Source organism: Arvicola amphibius, chromosome 1 (assembly GCF_903992535.2).
Source record: "Arvicola amphibius chromosome 1, mArvAmp1.2, whole genome shotgun sequence".
NCBI classification, from domain to species: domain Eukaryota; kingdom Metazoa; phylum Chordata; class Mammalia; order Rodentia; family Cricetidae; genus Arvicola; species Arvicola amphibius.
Window position 1 is genome coordinate 143,370,731 of NC_052047.1, and position 21,484 is coordinate 143,392,214.

A 21,484-nucleotide genomic window follows, 5' to 3' on the forward strand; every position below is an offset into this window, starting at 1 on the left:
TCATTTTTTCCGGGCTAGGAAGACTACACCAAGAATTAGGGCCATCGTGGCCACGGCCACACCCCCAGCCACTAACAAAGGGGTCAAGTTCTCACAAGGCCAGGGACCTCGAGCTCCAGTGTTGGACTCATCCTCCTCTGCCCCATCCCCAGGACCCTTCGGCTCTGAGGTTGCGTCAGGACTGCTGGGGGCTGCAGGCACTGTAGGGGTTGGCTTCAGATTGCTGTGATTGTTGAGAAGAACAGGGTCTGCCTTGCCCGCTGTCTTCTTGGCAGCTGCTGGCCCAGGGGCTGCTGGTTGCTCCTGCTTCTCTGTTTGGGTGTCCTTCTTCACAGCCTTGGTCGAGGGGGCTTTCCCATCAGCAGCTGGAGTGGCCTTGGCCTCAGCTGTGGCCTGAGGCATCTTGGAGTCTGGCTTGGGGCTGCTGGCTGACTTTCCTCGGGATTCCATGATGATTTGTGCTGGCAGCTGGCTTGGGGCTTGCGGGACTGGCAGGCGGCTGGATCACAATGTCTCAGGACAGCTCACCTCTGGGCATTATATGGGTCTGGAGGGAGACACAATGAGGTGGTAACAGGGACGAGGCACCTTCTGTATAGCTCTCCTGGCCCTGCCTCTGCCCCTTGGAGATACCCTTCTCAATCTCCTGGAAACCCAGTCCTTCCTCTTCCTAGGCCTCGCCTCTGTTTGCTTCTGAGCATTCTTGGAGAAGCTCCTACAACTGCTGAAAAGTTGGCAAGGGGAAGAACCAGAGGCCTCAGTTTTCTCACCTATAACCTAGTTTTGTTTCACATACACTGTCTACCCCACACTGTTGCAGACATGGATCTAAGCCTGGAAACTGGAAGAGAGAGTATTTGCTCAAGGGAGGCAGGAAGGCGTCATGGTGAGCTCCAGCAGAGCTGAGTGCTGCCTGCTATCTTGGGAGGGTGTTGATGTTTCACAGAACGAGATGCTCTGGGGCCTTGATCTCAGCCTGACCAGAGTCTGAGAGGAAGGGAAGGCCAGGCAAGGAGCCCAGAATCTGGGTTCTCAGATTCTGTAAGGGGGGAGAGTGGATCCAGGTCACCAGGACTATCAGAACAAGAAAGAGATCAAATAGAGGCAGAAAAACCATTTGGGAATCTGCTAGCCTATGCTTCTGGTCAGCCATGCGCCCCACCCAGCTTAGACCTAGTGCCCTTTCCTCAACACAGGCCTCCGCCTCATCCAGCTCAAGGGCAAGCACTCCGTGCTGTGCTATGGTAGCGCAGAGGGTCCCTGGCAGTAGCATAGAATGGGGGTGACACAGAGTATGGTCCCCAGCTTATAGAAAGGCCTAACCTTGATTCTCTGTGTCCTAGCTGGGGAGACTGGGGCCTGGCTACCCTGTCCCATAGGGGCTCCTGTCTGAAAGACTCAGGACCACCTGTCTCCCTCCATCCTGGGAGGACAATTGGGCCCATGTACAGGGAGGGGGGAGTCATTGCGAGAAGCCAGATCTCAAGCCCCAAGCCCCCCTCCCCACCAGGCAAAATGAACACACCGAAGGTCATCTGAAGGTCACATCATGCGGAGATGACCAGTGTAGAAACCCAGATGCTGCCCACCTCCCAAGAAACCCTGGCGTCCCCTCCATGCCACAGTTCTGGAGAGACCTTAGCTATTGGGCATCAAGTTGGCACAGAGCAGATCTGCCCCTGGTTATTTTTGACTTGCACTTACATCCCTTTCTTCCAATTGCTTCCTCTGCCTCCCCAGGGCTGCTGAGCCCGGGAGACCAAGGTGCTCACGCCACAACCCCAGTGACCTTCAGGGCCAAAGCTCTACTGCTTGGCCACCAGACCCAGCGCCCCCAGTTTCACCCTACTTCCCCGTCCCGTCCCGCCCTTGGAAGGGCCTTTCGCCTTACGTCTTCCTTCGGGCCTCCAGCTTCTCGCTGCGCACTCGCTGCGCACTCTCTTCGCGGGAGGGACGACAGCGGGCGGCGGCTGCAGATACTGAGGAGTGCTCAGGAGTTTCCCACAATGCACCACTCTGAGCGCAGGACCCAAGGACCAAGGACCCAGGCAAGGGGAGGGGCGGATAGCAGTGACAGCAGCGGCTGCGTCAGCGGGGCCACGCCTGCCTGCTCCACCCTGGGAACCTGGGGGCGGGGTAGTAGGGTGTCCCTATGCCTAGCTCCATTTCTCACTCTAAGGAGATTGAACGGGAAGACTGGGCAAGGTTGCCTACCTGCACCCTATCTAGACTGTGCGGTAGGAAGGAGGCGGTTGGAACTACAAGGGTGGTGGATCTACAAAGGTGGAGGCGTGGGCAATGCGGGTCTGCAGGAGAGAGCCCGGCTAACAGGCTAGCCACCCATGCACTCACTGTCCCACCCAAGCACAGACTCTGAAAGCAAGCATTTTATTTAGAATATTTATTTATCTTTTACATGACAAGACACAAAAATTACAACTTCTTAAACTCTTCAAAAGAAAAAAATATAATTCTGTAAGCAGCAGCAACAGCTTTCAAGGTACAGACATGATAGGAGGGGAGGCTCCCAGGAGCAACCGTGAAGGAGGGATGGCCCGGACTGGGGCCCTGGTAGTGTCACTGGGAAGGGGCCTCCATGGAGGGGGTTGGGCTCGAGGGACACAGCACCAGCACTTCAGTCAATCACCAAACACAATCACATGGCCAGGGCAGGGGTTGAGGACTGCTTTGATTCAGAACAGAGGATCCAGGGCTGGAAGGGTGTGGCTTCTCAAATATGGCCAGAGGCCCAGAGAGGTGGATGGCCCAGGCTCCATACTGGCCTTCATGCTCCCCTTCCCCCACAAGCAATCTCTGTCCAGGAGTAGGGCTCTACCAGAAGTTTCCAGGCTGGAGAACTAAATTACGGACGGGTCAGCAGAAGACCTGAGGCACACACAGCACACAAGCACGGGGTGCCTGACTCCATTGGGAAAGGCAGCTGTGCCCTTGAGGGCCCATTCCCATGCAGACTGGCCAGCCGACTTGCTAGGGGGTGGGGGGCAACCTGCCCCATCACAGGCACACAGAGACCTCAAGCAATCCAGGTCCCACACAGGGTGGGGGCCCAAAGGCTCACCAGGAAGAGTATGTGTGGGGTGCCTGGGATCAGGATTGAATGTGGCAGCACACCCAGCCTAGGAATCCTAGCTTAACATGAGGATAGAACTTACTCCTATAAGGCTGGCAAGGTAGGCAGAGTGGGGTCCTGGTTGAGGCAGAAAGAGCAGCAGGGGCAAACAGACTGATGGACGGAGGACAGGCAGAGCCACGTGGGCACAGCAAATTCAATAAATAACTTTGTGTGTGTGTGTGTGTGTGTGGGTCCCCTTCGTAGACAGGAGAGCCTCGGAGACCAGAGCCAGTGGACTACAGGGTAGGGTCTGCCTGCCCAGACCAGGCCTGGGGGCCCCAGCCCAGAGACCAGCTCTGTCTTAAGGGGTGTTCAGGCCAGGTAAGACTGGGTTAGGGTACAGGGATGGGACAGGACTGGCTCAACGGGACTGGCTTAAGGAATGTACAGATTTCTGCATTTTCTACATAAATAAAACCTTGATCCCAATTTTTTGTCCCTCAGGACCCCATGGGGGCCTATGTGTGCACCACCCATGTGGACCCTGCACCATCCCCCTGCCTTCTTGTTTGACGGGGAGGACCGGGGAGAGACCAGTCCTCCTCAGGCTTGTGCTGGTCACCCTGTTCTGGCCCCAGCCCATAGGCTGGGGAGAAGCAGCCACGGGCTCAGGCCTGGGGTTCTTGCAGCAGCCCCAGCAGGGACTCAGCAATGCCCAGGAAGTAGACCACCTGGGCGATGCCAAACAGTGGGGCGATGACCAGTGCCCGGCAGTATGCACCTTTCAGGAAGGCTGAGGGGCCTTCATGTCTCCAGATCTTCCTGTATAGGAGGAGAAGGTCAGAACTGATGCCCAGCCCAGCCCTGCCCTGCCCTGCCCCAGCTCACGGGACGTGGCGCACCTGGCACAGTCCAGAAACCCCGAGTAAGTGTCCTCATTGACGCCTCGCTCAAGTGACTGAAGCCGAGTCTTCACCACTACAAGGGACATATGAGTCATTAGGGGAACCTAGCCCCCCCCCCCCTGCCACCACCACCCCCGCCGCTGCCCAACTGGGGCCCAGATCCAAGCACTGACCATCACAGGGGTTGACCGCCACGGCGGCTGCACTCCCAGCCACACAGCCTGCCAGGAAGGACACATAGAAAGGTGACTTCTCCTCAGAAGATGGGCGGCCCAGCTGGTTCAGGTTGGCAAACAGAGGGAAGTAGACAATGGAGAAGGGGACATCCCTGTGAGGAAGGAGGGAGGCGGTGGTACTGGTGGTAGGGACCAGCCCGCAGCCCCCTTTCTCCCATATGCCCATCTTTCCACCTGAGCAGTGTGGCCCCCAATCCCTTGTAGAGGCCAGCGATGCCATGGTTCCGCAGCAGGTCACGGGTCAGCTGGGTGGCAGTGGGTCGAGGAGCAGCTGGAGCCTCTACTGAGGGCTGGGTACCTCCCTGGGCCGAGAGCTGAGCCTGAGCAGCCAGAATCTTCCTCTGAGCAGCTGGTGAGAAAGGATCTCTGGTCTCTTCCTCCTGGCTTGGGGAAGGGGCAGGGGACAGGGTCTAACTGTTGTCCCCACCCGGGTTCTGTCCCCTCCCTGCACCTTACCAATGCGGCCTGCATCTTGCAACTGGATCTTCAGCATCTCCATGGGGGTGGTCACAATCACCTGGCAGGTGCCAGCTCCGCAGCCTGCCAACATCTCCTTAGGCAGAGTCAGCTTCTGTCTATAGGGCAGGGGCAGGGCTGTGAGCGAGGTGGTGAGAAACAGCTCCCTACATGGGGCAGTGACTGTCTGCTTCAGAGGTGTAAAGGGGGATGGGAGCTGTGGAGGTCCCATAGGAGCACAGCCCTGGGCTTCAGACCCTTCAGCAATAGGCATCCAGCCCAGAGGACAGATGATCTCATATGCAAGGGCTCATAAAGAGAAAAGGGGTGTGGAAGGGACCAACCTTGTAGCCCTATACCCTAGTGATGGGATGGCTGCTTAGTGCCCCCAAATTCTGGCAGCAGACAGTGGCTAGGGGCCAACAGCCACTGACTCAGCAGCAGCTTTGTACCTCCTCACGTGGGTAGCAGGGAAGTGCCTGCCCTCACAAGGTCAGGGATGTTGAGCAAAGGGACTGAGGTGGAAGAGCCTCTGGGGGTCTGATACCAGCTTAGGGGACTGCTGGGGCAGGGGTGGGATTAGCAACACACCCTTCCTTAGGACCTGGGCCCCAGCAGCCACAGTGGCCGAGCCTCTCACCCATCCTTAGAGAGCTGATGTCTGAAGAAGTCATTAGCTGCCAGCTTGATGGCCTTCTCGGGGGTGACCAGGGTCAGGTTAACTGCTGCTCCTGTGGGGCAGATGAGGGTCAGCTGAGGTTTGGGGGACACAGGCAGGTCAGGTGGGGATAGACTTGCTGGGTAGTTTGGGTTAGGGAGGCTTTAGGATAACACTTTGCTCCACACTGGCAAAGCCCTGCCTGGCACTCCTTGGCTGCAGCCTCCTGCCCTCTCACCCACATATGGGCTTGTTTTGTGCCAGGCAGGCAGGAACCAGGCAAGATGGGATGGCGCTGTGTCCTCCCTCCCCTCTTTTTGCCCTCCCCAGAATTCCACCTCCATCTGTCTCTGATTTTGGCAGAACAGACTTCTCCTTAAAGGCAGTGAGGAGCAGGCCCCCAGAAACTGCAGTGGGCCTCCTTCCTGGGTACAGGTGTTCCCACTGGCCAGAGCAGAGTGTGGGTTTAGGCTCAGGGAAGGCTGTGAATGGCCAAGCATCTGGGCAAATCCACCCTCAGGGATTGTTTTCTAAGCTGCTTTGCATAATGCCCCCTGCCCTACTCTCTTTATGGTCCTGCTCATCACATAAAGTAATGGAGGAGATCTGAGCCACTGAGAGAGAGAGAAAGAAACACACCTTGTCCTGCTCTTAGAGTAGGGGATGGATAGGAGACTGTTCACGTGAGGGTGGAGACCTCCTACCCTGCAGAAGAAATCTCCTCAGACATCCAATTCCCCCAGCAGTAAGGGTTGGCAGAGGTCCCTATCGTGCCCAGATGCTACCAGCAACACATAACGTGTGTCCATACTTACAGACCAAGCCCAGGCATGCACCTCTGACCCTCCTCCCAGTCAGACCCGCCTGTCGCCCCTGCCAAGCCTCACCCCTGTACATGCCGAAGTAGCCCTCGGAGCGGATTGTCTTGATGAGGCAGTCAGACCTGTAGCCAAGAGGATGGCAATAAGCTGTGGCCAGCTGGACCCTGGCCCTGAGTCAGGCAAGGGCAGCCAACGCCTTCTCTGCCCAGTATGATCATCCAGGGCCCACAGAGAAGCCAAATACTCTGCCTGCCAGGGCTAGGCTCTCCCTCAGGCGCACCCTACCGTTTCCCTTCCATCAAACCCAGGGGTGCGGAAGCAGAGATCAGAGGTGGAAGCTGTGCCCTCGTCCCTCCTATGCTCTTCTCACTCACATGCTGGCATACATGCGCTGGCCATTCTGCTGGTTCTGCAGCCGTGTCTTAGCCAGGTCGATGGGGAACACACAGGTGACCCCGATCAGCCCAGCGATGCCACCATTGATGAGCTTGGCCGGCAGGCTGTGTATGCAGGGTCAAGTGTCAGGACTACCATACTCCACCACAGGATGGGGGGGATGGGGAGGTCATGCTGGGGAGGGGGTGAAAGCCAAGACGGAAGCCCAGGGGTTGGGGGTTCTTCTGACCTGATCTGCTTATCAGCCATTTACACCAAGTGAAGCAGGAGGCTGACTCAGACCAGGCGGTGTGTTAAGTGGAGGCACTGGTGGGGAGGGGCTGCCGAGGACAATGAGGGTGGCTGGCGGTGGTGGCTGATGGTGGGGGAGGGGATGTCCTCACCTTCAGACCAATTTCAAGACTTCTGCCACCTGAAAGAAAGAAGGGACAGAATGAGTGACAGATGGTGGCCTATCAGAGAAAGCCGCCTCCCCACCCACTGACCATCTCAAAAGGGCACGAAGCCCCTCACTCCCCAGACCCCGTGCTGCAGGCTGCAGTCATTAAGGTGCCCTGGGGATACACTGGGGGGAGGTGAGGGAAGGAAGCAAGGGAGGCCACCCATCCCTGGGGCCACCTGGCTTTCCTTCAATGCCCTCCCCGTGGCGTCCTCCCAGGCAGCCAGGGACTCACGCTCAGGCGCTCACTCACGCACAGAAAGCAAGCTCCAGCTTTTAAAGGGCCAGGTGCCTTTTAGTGCAGTGGTACTCGGGACCCTGGACTTGAGCTGCAGCAACCAGCTCCCAACCTTGAGCAGAGGCAGCTAGCATCTGCCACTGTCAGCGGGATGGGGCAGTGGTTACTCCTTTGTGGAGCTCCTGGGCAGAGCAGACTCAGTTCCATAGCAGCTCACCCTGGGCCACAGAGCCCCTTACCACAGAAAAGCAAGATTCCCACCCACCCCAAGCTGGTTGCCCACCTTCCTGTCCACTTCCTAAGGGAAGTGTTTCACTCCCGACACATGCAGGAATCGAGGGTTAAGAACACGGGGAAGACAGGACAGAAATAAATGGTACGAGGAGGGAAGCAGAGGGATGTCTGTCTCCCAAGGCACCCGTGATTGGTACACCCCATTCCCTTAGGGAGGGAGAAAGGCCTCTCCTATCAGCTGCAAGGATGGGGATGCGGGAGCCAGCCTCTTTATCCCCTGAGGGACACAATCATCAAAGCTGAGCTGGGGTGGGTTCCAGGAGTCCTGGGTCCTCCCCTGTGTATTTCCCTGAGCCCTCAGAGGTCACCTGTCACACACAGGCCAGTACCCTCAGTGCTGCCACGAGGGCTCACACGGCTGTCTCACACTAAAGAGCCCCTGGACCTGTTGCCCACCTCTCCCCATACAAGCCGCCGGCCGGGTTCTGCTCACCCTGAGCGCACCCCAGAGTGTGCACAACTCCTGCTCCGGGGCTCTAGAGCTAACACGCTTGCCGAAGAGATAAAGAGGCCGGCAGGGGAGGGAGGAGGCAAAGGGCTACGGGGATTGGCCGCGGGGCGGGGCGGACCTCGGTTGGGGGGGAGGACTTTCTCTTTCACTTTGGGCTAGGTGATAATCTCCGCAGTTTTGGGAAAAGACGGAGAGGAGTAAGACTTCTGGGGGTCTGGGTCTGGGCCCAGCCTGGGAGGGAGCTAAAGAAGGGTCAGACTAATCATGAGAGCCACGTTGCCTACCCACAAGGACCCCAGCCCCAGCCACCACGTTTTCAGGCCACTCAGTAGGTTTCTGTCAGCAGCCTATGGGATGAGCACAGCTGTCTATAGCCCTGGAACCCCAGGGAATGGGTCACCCTGTTCGGATCTGTCAACATGTGCCCTTGAGAAAAGGGTCAACACCCACTGTGCTGCGAGACCTGGGTGTACCCATCAGGGAACCTTAGGCTTGGGCACAAGAGGGTATGCCTGTTCTCTGGGAAGGTCAAGGAAAGGATGCTTAACTTTCAAAGGCCACTGACAAACCTGCTCACCTGGCAGGTCCACAGGACACGGGGGCGGCACTCCAGGCGCCCTCTGCCCCAGGCGCCCTCTGCCCTCTGCCCCAGCTCTGCACACCAGGGGCCTCAGCGGAGGAGTACCTGTCCCTCCTAAGCCTGGTATGTGCCGAAGGCCTGAACTCTGAACTGCAGTCTGATTACCACAGCAGCTCTCCTGCTGCCCCTTCTCCAGAGGAAGCCCATCCTTCCCTATGCCTCTGCCCTTGGGAATAGTGAGCCTGCTGTCCCTCAGCTGCTATCTCCCCTCACATCTGGGATCTGGGCACCTGGGTGTTGTTTGTGTCCTGGAAATCAGACTATCTGAAGCCAGTAGGGAAGAGCCAAGCAGGCACTGAGATCCCATGAGCTGAGTTGACCCTGCACCAGAACCAGAACTAAACAAAACAGGTTAACACCAGGGAGAACAGTTGCTGAGCCGAGAGTGAGGGGTTTCTGAAACAGCAGACAAGGGAAACCCTCTGGGCTGTTGGCTCCCTCTCCCAGCCCCAGGGTTTTTTGTTTTTTGAGACAAGATTTTTCTGTGTAGCCCTGGCTGCCCTGAAACTCTCTCTGTAGACCAGGCTGGCCTCAATCTGAGGTCTTCCTGCCTCTACCTTGGGTGCTGGGATTAAAGGGCTTTTTGTTGTTGACTCTCATTAGTTTGAGACAGCTGTCAGGGCTCCCTCAGCACCCTCTATGTTACCATAGAAACCTGATTGCCCAGTCTAGCCGCTGAGAATCCAGAGCTTTCTACCTAGCTGCCCCAGCCTTCCCCAGTCAGGCCAACTGAGAAAGATCAGTTCAGCATACAGAGGCTAACAGCTTCTTCTGCATTTCCATGAATGAAGCTACCCATTTCCTGCCTAAAAGAAAAGCAGCCAGGCAGTGGTGGGGCTCACTTTTAAACCCAGCACTCGGGAGGCAGAGGCAGGTGGATCTCTGTGAGTTCAAAGCCAGCCTGGTCTACAGAGAGTTCCAGGACAGTCAATGCCACATAGAGATCCCGACTTGGGAGCGGGGAAGGAGAATAGAAAGAAAGAAAAGAAAAAGAAAAGTGACTGGGCTGGGGCTGAGCCCCGCCACCAGCGTGCCCCTCCTCCCAATCCAGCCCCCTCAAGCCCTTCCTCTTAGGGAGGTTAGCTTCGCCTTGCTAGCTAGAAGGGTCCTAAAGAGGTCTCCCACTGCGAGATACCCCAGCTGTCCTACAAAGAAAAAACAGGGATGGGGGTACATCCTCTGCTCCAGGGCAGATCATACCCTTTACCTCACGGTCGGGGCTGAGCTGGCCTCGCTATCTCCATCCGGACGACGCGGATTCTAACTATGAACGTGCCCACGCACATCCCGCAGGTTCCCACGTGTGCGGCGCCCGCACTCCCCAGGAAAAAAAAAGACTAAAAAACCAAAAGACAACCCAGGTCCAGCTCTGGGGCTTCCACACTGCTGGGACACGTGTGCGCGGGGAGCGCGCCCGGCAGCGCCGAGACCGAGCACGGCCTTCCACACCCGAGACAGCCGGTCGAGGTTACCGTTGGTCCAGGCTCTGCCGGAGACGTGGTGTCTGAACAGATGTCGCCTTTCCCAGCCACCAATGCCACCCTTTTTCTCCCCGCAACCCAGCCAGATCTGGGTGGGCGCCACAGAAACTGGCCGGCTAGCACTCACCACACGGCCGCCGCCGGAATTGCCTCCCCGCTGTGCCGCGCGCGGGGCCTGCACCTAAGCTGGGAGGCGCGTCTCTCGGAGGCGCGCCCGCTCCGCCCTAAACTTGCTGCTGTCGGCTCCTCCTCCCGGCCGGCGTGGCCACTGCCACCAGCCACAGCCTCAGGCCACCTTTAAAGAGGGCTTTCTGGCGTATCCCGAAGTCCTCTCTTTGGTCTTCCCACCTCAAACCCGGATAGACTCGAAGTACCGGGGGCAGGCAACGTGTGGATGGGGTGGCCCGGGGGAGGTTTGGTCTCAGAGCACTAAGATAGATGCTCCTTAGACACCGCCCACAAGATGCTGGTGGGCGGGGCTGATGCACCAGTCTGTTACAGATGACTTTGTATCCACACCTGCTGCAGGGTTACTATGTAGAGTGGCTCCTCCCCATCCCTGAGGAAGACACACGAGGGCCTAGAAATGACTCACTGGGTAATGGTGTTTGCAACTAAGCCTGGTGATGCCGGAATTCATACCCAGGGAGAACATGGAAGGGGAGAAACGGAAGAACAACCATTGCAAAGCTTTTCTCTGATACACACACACACACACACACACACACTAAATAGGATACACACACACACACACAATAAATAGGTTTTATTTTATGTATATGGATGTTTTGCCCGCATGCATATCTGTGCACCACATGCGTGCCTGATGCTGTGGAGGCCAGAAGAGGGTGTCTGATCCTCTGGAACTTGAGTTACCGTGTAGGTACTGGGAATTGAAACTGAGTCCTTTGGAAGAGCAGCCAGTGCTGTTAACTGCTGAGTCATCTCTCCAGGCCTTTTCTGCCCTCATCTTAACGGGAGGACTAGGCTTCCTCTGATCACTTAGGCACCCCTCCCGTCTACCCTATAAGTAATCAATCTTGGAGATACACAGAGAGTTGGAGGCTAGCTTGGGCTAGACAGTAAGACCTATCTCAACACGTAAATAGACCAAGCCATGAGGAGTTTCTGTATACTGGGGCACTGTGCCACACAGGTGAGGTAGGAGGGGAGGGCTCTGCCCACTGGTCAAGATAAGTCAAGGGCCAGCTTAAGTCTGAGCCTAGGCCTGGGCAGACTCTGAGGTCTGTGAAGCTGAGGTGCCAGGCAGACGGGAGTCCTCGTCCTCAGGGGCCAGTCCTGTGCGCCTGATGCTGTCCTGATACTTATGACGGCCAAGCTCCAGGATGGCACGCACTTCTTCAGCCACATCCTGCCGGTCACTCTGCTCCAGGGCCTGTACCAAGTGTCCCACAGCCCCAGGCTGTCCAGCCTGGCGCTCAGCCCAGGAGAAGAGCATGTGACGGATCTGTCCATCCAGGTCATCCCTGGGAGGGGAAAAGAGCGGTGGTGAAGGTATTCTGCCCAGGACTTTAAATGAATAGTTTGTGTGTTGTTATTTCAGGGCATAAGGTAGCCAGGCGGCCAGGAGCCAAGTGGCAGGAATGCAGCCCTCAGCTCCTTCTACAGAATGGTGCCCAACGTGGATAACTGCATCCACAGAAAGCCTGAGAAAGCTTGGGAAAGAATAGAGTAAAGCATTTTTCTTGGTAGCAACAATTTCTCGGGTCTGCTCTGCTTGCTAGAGGCAAGTAAGGGCTCTCATCTAAGAGAGGCTTCCTGACTCAGCCTTAGCTGCAAAACCCTGCAGCTCTTTTAAGAGGTCCTGCCATGAAACACTTAAATGGTGTTGATGAGAAGCAGAACGCATGCTTTTCGGTTTTCAGCTGCAGCAGGAAAAAAAAAACTGTGCCGTTTTAAAATGCCGGCTTTCTGGGCTGTCCTGCCAGGGCAAACTCTGACTCTTTCAGGCAGGCAGTCCAACTGAGTGTGGTCTGTGAGCAGAATGCTGCAGCTTGCTTGCTGGCAGGGACCTTGAAACGCCATAGAGTTGTGGCAATAAAAATGGCTATAGCTAGTACCACTGCCGTGAGGCTGGAAAACTAAGGAATGAGCTGGATCCAGCCGCCAAAGCCACGGCTTTAGTCCTACTGATATTGTTTGGTAAATTAAAGACTCATGTGGTCACAAAAAGAGAGCTATACAGTAAAGGAAAGATTCAAAGTCAAAGAAAACCTCTAAATGGTTTACTGCGTGTTAAAAATATATGCAGGCTAAAGGTTAAAGTTCTTAAAAGTAAAAAAGAAAAAAGGAGTCAGAGGTAGATTGACCTCTGTGACTTCAAGGGGCAGAGGTAGATTGACCTCTGTGACTTCAAGGGGCAGAGGTAGATTGACCTCTGTGACTTCAAGGGGCAGAGGTAGATTGACCTCTGTGACTTCAAGGGGCAGAGGTAGATTGACCTCTGTGACTTCAAGGGGCAGGGGTAGATTGACCTCTGTGACTTCAAGGGGCAGAGGTAGATTGAGCTCTGTGACTTCAAAGTGGCAGCACACACCTTTAATCCCAATGCCTAAAAGGCAGAGACAGACAGATCTCTGTGAGTTCAAGGTGTTGTAGCACACACCTTTAATCCCAATGCCTGGGAGGCAGAGACAGACATTGAGAGTTCAAGGACAGCCTAGTCTACAGAGTTATTCCAGGACAAAGATATGCAGAGAACCTGTCTCAAAAAATAAAAGTAAAAATAAATGAAATAGAGGTTAAAATAAAGCCCCACAAAGATGGAAAATACACAGAGAATCTTGATACTGTATGCTATTATGCTCTCTTTGAATTGTTTGAATGCTGAGGAAGGAGCAACAGTTGCTAAAAGATATTTGTTTGTAAATGCTGCTGAACTAATCCAACATAAATATTTGAAAATACCTTGACTACAAAATTTGGATCTAAGGTTATGATGTTTTGGAAAAGTTCTTTTGTTTTCACAGAGGGTGAGACCCTGTGGATTGCTTCTATCCCAATATGGTATGATAGACCACGCCCTCCTGAAAGGTCACAGTGAACACCTTCAGAAAATTACTTCGCCCAACTGCCGACTGAGATGAACCTGGCATACAGGTTACACCATAAAAGACCTGATTAACAGCGCCCCCATACAGCAGGAAGCAGTTTGGAGAGAAAAAACTGTGCCCATGTTCCCAAATATTGTTTATAAATATTCTTTTACATTTAAAGGGGGATATGATATAGATATAAATAATTTGCATTGGTATGTATTTTAAGGTCAATTTTGTTATATGTATATGTATTTCTGATATTGATTAAGGTATTGTGATTGTGTAGTTCATTTAAAAATGTAATGTATAATTAGGAAATATAGGTTGTTAATGGATAATCATCGATAATAGTCAAGCTTGTAGTCATGTTAGTTAGATTTTCTAGATATATAGAGATATTTCAGTTAGATAGGCATTCTTCATATCTTTCAAAGACTACAGAATATGGCATTTTAAATGTTTTAATAATTTAGGGCTTTTCATGAAAATGAGACATGTCTGCTCCTGGCAGCACCAATCTACTTCAAGAGGAAGATGGGCATCGAAGAGGCTCCTTATGGAGTTAGTTAGCCATTTGGGCAAGAAACTGCTCTTGCCTAGACTGTTGCATAAACTGGACACAAAGAACCCGCAGAGACAGGACTGCTGAACTTGCCTAAAGGTGAGATGGTCTTTCGGGGTTCCTGATTCATGAAAGAGTCTGCAAGACATCCTGCAGGACACAGCAGAAAGTGACTGAACTGTTTTTGGAATTTCCTGCTTCATGGAAATGTCTGCTGGATACTATGGGCCTGTAGGCCGAAGATGGATGCCTCAACGGTTCAGAGGAACTTTGGGTGACTGTCCAGGCAGCGAGATGTCTCTGTCATTTCTAGAGTTTTGAAAGTTGTTTATTTCTTGTTTACTTAGGTAATATTATATCCTTCTGGAGTCTTTGATGTTTAAATGAATACAATTTGTATGTTGTTATTTCGGGGTATAAGCTAGCCAGGCGGCCAGGAGCCGGGCGGGAGGAACGCAGCCCACAGCTCCTTCTACACAGGACCACACACCACATACAAAGGCTCAATGTTTCAAAAAGGAGTTTCTTGCTCCTTGGGCTGATGACCAGACCCTCCATATCCAGGCTGGTGTTTGCTCCGCTTCCATCTTTGAAAGCTTTCAGCTATTCTCTGTGTGTGTGTGTGTGTGTGTGTGTTTGTGTGTGTGTGTGTGTGTGTGTGCGTGAGTTGTGAAGCTGATGGGAGTCAGAAGCTCACCTGAATTCATGCCGGATACGCTGTAGCTCACGGTAGGGCATACCTAGGTGCAGGGCTACGGTTGGCCAGTCAGGACCTAGGCGTGAGGCCACACTCAACAAGTTGCTCTGAGTCAGGAAACCAGTTTCTGCATCACCCAGGTTCAGAGGCATCAGGGAGAAGTCTGTCCCCTGCCCATGTCCCTGGGGCCCCCGGAGTCTCTGTCAGGAGGCAAGGATACAGTAAGCTTGAACCCATCCTCTTGTTTTTGCTCACCCGGGGACTCTGTTTCCTCCTGTCAGCTCACACCTTTCCAGTCTCACCGGCAGCTTGATGGGTAAGGTGGCCATCCACAGTGCATCAGTGCCCTTCCTCTGCCGGGCAGCCTCAGCTTCCTGAGGCACCTCCACGGGAAGTGAACCCCGATAAAAGGACACCTGGGGAAGGATCAGGTGGGTGCTGAGGAATATCCCTTTATGCTGTATGAGTATATGTCGCTGTGATTGGTTTAATAAAGAAGCTGACTGGCCAATAGCTGGAAAGAAAGAGATTGGGCAGGAGGGCCAAACTAGGAGAATGCTGGGAAGAAGGGCAGAACCGGGGGTCATCAGTCAGAAGCAGAGGAAGCAGGAGATGAATGTGCCATGCTAATACAGGTACCACCATGTGGCAGAGCACAAATAAGGAATATGGGTTAGCTTAAAATGTAAGAACTAGTTAGTAATAAGTCTGAGCTTTGGCCAGGCATTTGTAATTTATACTAAGCCTCTGAGTGATTATTTGGGAGTGGCTGCATGATAGGAAACCTCTGTCTACAGATGGGGTTCAGAACTGTAGCGTCAGTCCAGGTACCTTGGGGGTCCTGACACATCAGCCCACCTGGCCTCGGACAGCCTGAGCTTCCCGGTCCAAGGCTGTGGTGATGTACACCTCCTTTACATTCTTCAGGTGTGAATAGAAAACAAAGCAGATTCTGCCATCCACGCAGTCTGGACGGTCTGTGGAGGGGGGGGGCGAATTCAGTAGGAGGGGTCAAGGGATTACACCCCAGCGCCCCCTGGAGAAGAGACCTACCAGCATCTACATCAATGCCCCGCTCAAAGGCTGCAAAGAACTTCTCACCCTCAAACATCTCCACGGTGTCAGAGGGTTCAGGGCCATGGTATCGATCCATCAGCCGACACAGGGTGGCATCGACCTGTGGAGCACCACAGGGATTAGAGGTCAAAACTCTGTAGCCACCCTAGCCTTCAGGTCAGCCCCCCATCCCCACCTTCCCGCTGCCCCACCTTGTTGCGAGGTAGGCACTGCAGCAGGACCTGCTCAGGGTCCCGGCGCCTCTGCAGTGCAATGAGGTTCACGCGGTGCAGCCGCAGCCGTTCCCAGGCCTTCCGTGCCAGGCCCCCTACACAGGTTTTGGTGGTATACCAGAGCCAGTACCTGGAAGTGCCGGAGTTAAGGTGTGGCCATACCCATGAAGGGCAGAAGGGGTGCTGAGGAAGCTAGGGGACACTGACCAGGAGAAGTGTGTGACCTGGAAACGTGCATACAGGTGGGTGAGTTCCAGCGCCACCTGAGTGGTGATGTCATCCCAGGTGGTTGTCGAGGGTGTTCGGTAGAGCAGGTGTAGGTGGGAGCGGTCCAGACTGAACCCTGGACAGGAAATAGCAAACGGCTGAAGCCCTCTCCAAATGCAGCTCTCCCCTCTAAGCACCCAGCTCTGGTCCTGAAGCAAGCAAGCCTCACCTGTAACGCCAGGGGGCAAGGGCAACTGCACAGTGACTGGCTGTAGGAAGCTGGGGGGCCCGCTCTGTGAGAGGCACAGCAAGGGGCTCACTGATGCCTCTGATTCTTCCAGGAGAGCTCTCAGCTCTAGACCAGCCATATGCACTACCTGGACAGAGAACCATGAGTGTCTTCCTGTATGCTGAGGCACCTCCTGCCACCCTTGGCACAGGCCTGACAACTATACCTGCATGGAGACTTGGCGAGGTTCTTCTGTAGCCCCAGAGGGAAAGGTGACTTTGACCCCAGGATGACCTGAGGAGCACAGAAGTGCTCCCTCTGGTGGCAACAGGCAAGTGTTGGATACTGGGCGTAAAACGACAAGAAACCAGGAGAAGTGGGGCACCTGGCATCGAGCCCAGAGCCTCTGGAACACATGGGAGGAAAGGGTCAGGGCAGAGACAATGGGCAAGGGTGGGTGGTGTCGGGGCAGGCTGCTCCTGTCCCCTAACTCCCAAGGGCCTAGGCAGCTGTCACCTTGGGTGCCTCTTCCTCCAGGTGGGTCTCTAGGTCAGTCCAGCTGTCGTCACTCCGCGTCCTTACAACTACCTCACGGCAGCGTTGGACTTGTGGGGGGACGAACAGCAGCCATAAGCTCACATCCTGTCAGGCAATGGTGGTGTGTGAGAGAAGGCCAGCCTACACTTGCCCCCTACCCATCCTTGACACACCTGCTGGAAAGCCACCCCATGGGGCTGCAACTCCAGAACACCACTTAGCAAGAAGTCGTGAGGTCCCAGGGAGACCAGGTGAGGCTCCGGCAGCCACAGTCGATAGTGGATGGTGATGGGCGTGGTGGTGGCTCCTGCTGGGAACTGTAGGCGGGCACCACAGGCCAGGGTCACAGAACAGCCACGGGGAGTCACGAGGAAGCTGAGTGAGGAAAGCATATGAGGGCAGACAGACAAGGTGCCCCGCGTGCCCAGGGAGACAGGGCAGACAGACAAGGTGCCCCGCGTGCCCAGGGAGACAGGGCAGACAGACAAGGTGCCCCGCGTGCCCAGGGAGACAGGGCAGACAGACAAGGTGCCCCGCGTGCCCAGGGAGACAGGGCAGACAGACAAGGTGCCCCGCGTGTCCAGGGAGACAGGGCAGACAGACAAGGTGCCCCGCGTGCCCAGGGAGACAGGGCAGACAGACAAGGTGCCCCGCGTGCCCAGGGAGACAGGGCAGACAGACAAGGTGCCCCGCGTGTCCAGGGAGACAGGGCAGACAGACAAGGTGCCCCGCATGCCCAGGGAGACAGGGCAGACAGACAAGGTGCCCCGCGTGCCCAGGGAGACAGGGCAGACAGACAAGGTGCCCCGCGTGCCCAGGGAGACAGGGCAGACAGACAAGGTGCCCCGCGTGTCCAGGGAGACAGGGCAGACAGACAAGGTGCCCCGCGTGCCCAGGGACACAGGGCAGACAGACAAGGTGTCCCGTGTGCCCAGGGAGACAGGGCGGACAGACAAGGTGCCCCATGTGCCCAGGGAGACAGGGTAGACAGATGTCTCAAGCCACCTTCCCACTGATACCTGTCCAAATCCGAGGTTAGGAAGAGCCTGGGCATTTCCGGAATCTGGGATATGTCTGCACAAGGGACAGGCATGTGGTTACAATGATGACATGCCTTTGTCCTCTTATAGCCTGACCATGCCCATGCCAAACCTACCTGGGGGACTTGGGGGTGCTGGAGAGGCCTCACCCAGAGGGTTCCCCTGCACGCGCACAAAGGGAGCGTCTAGGAGCTCAGCAGGCAGGTCCCGGAGCTGGTTGTCCCTTAAGTCAAGCCGAGTGATCAGTGGCAGGTGGGCCAGGCCAGTGGGCACTGAGGTCAGGAGGTTGCTGTGCAGAACAAGGAGCCGCAGGGACCGTAGCCCCACTGCAGGCAAGTGCTGGCTTAGGGTTGGCTCTGGGCACCTTGACAAGATACTCACACTAAAGGCTTCAGGCTCTATCGTGTGGTGGGACAAAGATGGATGTGAACTACGAGCAGCCAAGGAGGCAGAAGCAAAGTCAAGGGGCCACCTGGGAGCAGTGAGGGTTCACATGCCAAGGCAGTCCCAAGACTTTAGGGTTGCAGGGGCCCACAGGGCAGTGGAGGTATGGGCACTGGCTGGGGGGGAGGGGCACGCTGTATTAGCTGGTGAAATGAAGCGGGTACCATGGTTACTCACCAAGGGAGGCTGGGAGATTCTGCAGTCGGTTGGAGGCCAGATTGAGCTCACTGAGGCTGCTCAGGTTTCCAATCTCAGAGGGTATGGTGTCTAGAAGATTCTCAGAGAGATCAAGACGCTGAAGAGCGGACAGAGACCCCAGGGTTGCGGGTAGCCTTTCTAGGCAGTTGTGCCTCACAGAGAGGAAGGTGAGGGTAGGCAGGGCCCCCAGGACCTCGGGCAGCTCCGAGAGGCGGTTGTGAGAAAGCAGCAGCGCATCCAAGCTGCGCAGCTCCAGGATGCAGGGCGGCAGTGTCTCCAGTCTGTTGAAGCTCAGGTCCAGGTGGGCCAAGCAGGCCAAGTCACTCAGGCCAGCAGGCAGAGTGGTCAGGGTACCATGGAGGCAGGCACCCAGGGCGCCCCGGCTCTGGCCGCCTGGAAGTGGGGGAGACAGCTGTGGCCTTCAGAGTTGGAGTCTTGGTTCAGCCCTGACTGCCAGAGGAAATAGTAGGGAGGAAGAAGCTTCCCTGTGAAGCCGGCCATTGGGATAGAGAAAGACAGAAAAGCAGACAGAGAAGACCACCAGTGCCTATCAGATGACAGCATCACCTAACAACAACTGGCATCTGCAGACACCCAACTGGGCACCTTGAGCATCCTCGCTCAGGAGACAGAGCCCAGCCAGCCTCACTGTGAGGAGGAAGGTGATAGGGCTGAGCACAGGGAAAGCAAGCGGTGGGGTAGGTGTTCACACCTAGGTGCAGGGAGAAGAGAGATCTGGAGCTAGGGTTGGGATAAGATGGCCTTTGTGGACCAAGAAGCCGAGGCAAAGCACGACAGGGTCAGGGTCAGAATAAGGGTACTCACCTTTGAGGACCAGGGAGCGAAGGCGCAACAGACTCCACGGAACCTGGGCTAGGGTGTCATCTAGCAGTCGAGGGTCCTCGTGGGTACTGAGTCGCAAGAACTCCACCTGCAGCAGCTCTGGGGGCTGCTGGGAACACAGGTACTGCAGCCGATGGCAGCCCCCTGGGTGCACGTCTAAGTTCAGCTGGTTCCCAGCCAGGAGAAAAGGTGCCCCGGGCCTGGATTCCACAGCCTCCACGGCGGATCTTGCAGCATCCTCCGCAGCAGCTGCAGTTTCCTTCGGCTCCAGCCCCTCCAACACTGCAGCCATCACCCATGGAAGGTCCTCGGGGACCAGACATGTCCCAGCTTGCCAAGCAAGCCTGCTCAGGCAAGGCTGAGGAAAGCTGCAGAAGCAGGGGGAGGAGTGAGCTTTAGGGGGCCAGTTCCTCCTCCCGATCAGAGTAACAATAGCTCGGTCTGGAAGAGGGAGTGCTTGAAACCACTGGTCCAAGAATTCAAGGCCTGAGGGGTACCGAGTGGTCACTGCAGCCCAAGGACCTACGTCTGTGCTGCTAATGAGAACTAGATCCTCTCGTCCTGAGGGCCACCCGGCAGGGAGACTTTGTGAACCAAGTCAGGGGAACTCTGCTAGATCAAGGACAAGGGTAATCTGGCCACGTGACCCAGACCCCACATACAGGACTCTTGTAAAAGGGCCCACCCCTAACCTTCACACTCATCAGCTTGGGGAGGACCCAGGACCCTCTTCCACTACAGGCGTCTCTGCAAGAAAGGGTCAGCAAACAGTGCAAAAGGGAGCCAAGAGGACTTTGGGTTTCCAGGGCTTGAATCTCACATCACGGACCCTTGGAGAGGCTCTCGAGCCACAAAACCCAATTCACACCTCCGTCATATGGAAAATGTATAGAGGGGTTCCGTTGGCGTGGAGTCGCTTTGGTACCGCCTCTGCAGCAAACTTCCCACCACCCACTGAGTACCTGCAGCGACGATCCCCCCCAGCCAGTATAGGCGCGCTCCACGCCGGCTTCCCGCCGGCGCGCTTCCGGGCGGGCGTTTGGGCTCCGCCCTTCCCCGTTAGCCACTAGGAGCTCCTGGGACGCTGACTCCCACCTCCTGTTTGGTTGCCCGCCCTGGGGAGGCAGGCGTCGCGCATGGAAACTCACACTTTCAGCCTTCCACAACCGCAGACCTGCTGTGGCACTGCATAGTCTGGGCACCAAGTGCATTCTGACGCAGAAATTTCGGGTAGAACTTTAGGGTATTGTCGCACTCCTTGTTAGAAGCTCAAACTCTGAATGCCCAATGTGCAGCTAGCACCAAGGGCTTCCTGTGGGAACCCTGTAGGACAGCAGTTCTCGACTTATGAGTCGTCGTAACCCCTTCGCGAAACCTCTTTCTTCAAAAATATTTACATTTTGATTTATAACACTAGTAAAAGTACAATTATGAAGTAGCAATAAAAATAATCTTATGGTTAGGAGGTCACTTAAAACGTGAACTGTATTAAAGGGTGGCGGCATTAGGAAGGTTGAGAACCACTGAGTCTAGGGCCTCCTTCTCAGGCTCTACAGTGAACTCCAGCTTGTTGGAGCCTGGATGTCCTCACTGAACGTCAGGACCAGCTGCCCTGAGAATGGTCTTCCTGGCTATGCCTCTTTGAATCCCGTGGATCTCACAAGAAAAATCAAAAACATAAAAAACACAAAAAAGTTGAGATATGATATCTTGTCCAAGCCCTTTAACTGATGAATAGCAAAGTTAACACTCCACATTCTCAACAGAGCTGGTGAACTGGAAATGAACAAGAGGACCATCAATCTACAGCCCGTGCCTCTATGCAACGGGCAAGCTTCCTGTGGCCTCCCAGCTTCCATTCTTCCTAGTACCTGTTTCTTTTTCACTGTTTCCACAAAGCTGCCAGAAGGATCCTTACAAAAGCCAGTCCCATTGTACCACACGAGAACTTCTGGAGGCATCACAACCCCTGACTTCAAACTCTCCTACAGAGCTACAGTACTGAAAACAGCCTGGTATTGGCACAAGAACAGACAGGAGGACCAATGGAACTGAATAGAAGACCTAGATATCAATCCACACATCATTGAACACCTGATTTTTGACAAAGAAGCAAAAAAATATCAAATGAAAAAAAGAAAGCATATTTAACAAGTGGTACTGGCATAACTGGATATCAACATGTAGAAGAATGAAAATAGACAGATTGTCAAGTTGGGAGCATAGGCCCCAGTCCCTCGCATCTATCCCAGCCCCCAGGCCTGGTCTGGACTCCAAATCCCAGCTGGCTA

At 55.1% G+C, this 21,484-nt stretch overlaps 3 protein-coding genes and 1 long non-coding RNA gene across 10 annotated transcripts; 1 reads left to right on the forward strand and 3 right to left on the reverse strand.

The window, feature by feature from the left end:
* On the reverse strand, nucleotides 1-492 carry Cend1 (cell cycle exit and neuronal differentiation 1). The gene has a single exon (XM_038318589.1). The coding sequence runs from the start codon at nucleotides 448-450 to the stop codon at nucleotides 1-3; it is 450 nt and encodes a 149-aa protein (XP_038174517.1). The 5' UTR covers nucleotides 451-492.
* A 1,894-nt stretch (nucleotides 493-2,386) lies between these two features.
* Nucleotides 2,387-10,352, reverse strand: Slc25a22 (solute carrier family 25 member 22). Of its 3 annotated transcripts, none has more exons than XM_038347834.1 (10): nucleotides 10,216-10,352; nucleotides 6,775-6,957; nucleotides 6,524-6,649; nucleotides 6,216-6,271; nucleotides 5,311-5,401; nucleotides 4,671-4,789; nucleotides 4,389-4,563; nucleotides 4,152-4,306; nucleotides 3,976-4,051; nucleotides 2,387-3,895 (listed from the first exon to the last, which is right to left on the reverse strand). In XM_038347834.1, the coding sequence occupies exons 2-10, from the start codon at nucleotides 6,792-6,794 to the stop codon at nucleotides 3,742-3,744; spliced, it is 972 nt and encodes a 323-aa protein (XP_038203762.1). In that variant the 5' UTR covers nucleotides 6,795-6,957; nucleotides 10,216-10,352; the 3' UTR covers nucleotides 2,387-3,741. The 3 variants fall into 3 exon arrangements, with proteins under 3 accessions (XP_038203762.1, XP_038203777.1, XP_038203768.1); XM_038347849.1 differs by lacking the exon at nucleotides 10,216-10,352 and adding an exon at nucleotides 10,080-10,195; XM_038347840.1 differs by lacking the exon at nucleotides 10,216-10,352 and adding an exon at nucleotides 7,950-9,714.
* A 572-nt stretch (nucleotides 10,353-10,924) lies between these two features.
* Pidd1 (p53-induced death domain protein 1) lies at nucleotides 10,925-20,218 on the reverse strand. Of its 5 annotated transcripts, none has more exons than XM_038313001.1 (16): nucleotides 20,156-20,218; nucleotides 19,176-19,561; nucleotides 18,330-18,743; nucleotides 17,825-18,034; nucleotides 17,688-17,742; nucleotides 16,842-17,043; nucleotides 16,648-16,773; nucleotides 16,358-16,537; nucleotides 16,132-16,279; nucleotides 15,903-16,038; nucleotides 15,675-15,825; nucleotides 15,508-15,583; nucleotides 15,265-15,383; nucleotides 14,709-14,822; nucleotides 14,407-14,606; nucleotides 10,925-11,575 (listed from the first exon to the last, which is right to left on the reverse strand). In XM_038313001.1, the coding sequence occupies exons 2-16, from the start codon at nucleotides 19,483-19,485 to the stop codon at nucleotides 11,311-11,313; spliced, it is 2,706 nt and encodes a 901-aa protein (XP_038168929.1). In that variant the 5' UTR covers nucleotides 19,486-19,561; nucleotides 20,156-20,218; the 3' UTR covers nucleotides 10,925-11,310. The 5 variants fall into 5 exon arrangements, with proteins under 5 accessions (XP_038168929.1, XP_038168914.1, XP_038168921.1 ...); XM_038312986.1 differs by having other exon boundaries at nucleotides 15,460-15,583; XM_038312993.1 differs by lacking the exon at nucleotides 20,156-20,218 and adding an exon at nucleotides 20,062-20,086 and having other exon boundaries at nucleotides 15,460-15,583.
* On the forward strand, nucleotides 15,681-21,242 carry LOC119802110. The gene is made up of 3 exons (XR_005283358.1): nucleotides 15,681-15,937; nucleotides 16,244-16,919; nucleotides 20,960-21,242. It is a non-coding gene; the product is annotated as an uncharacterized LOC119802110 (long non-coding RNA).
* The last annotated feature ends 242 nt before the right edge of the window (nucleotides 21,243-21,484 follow it).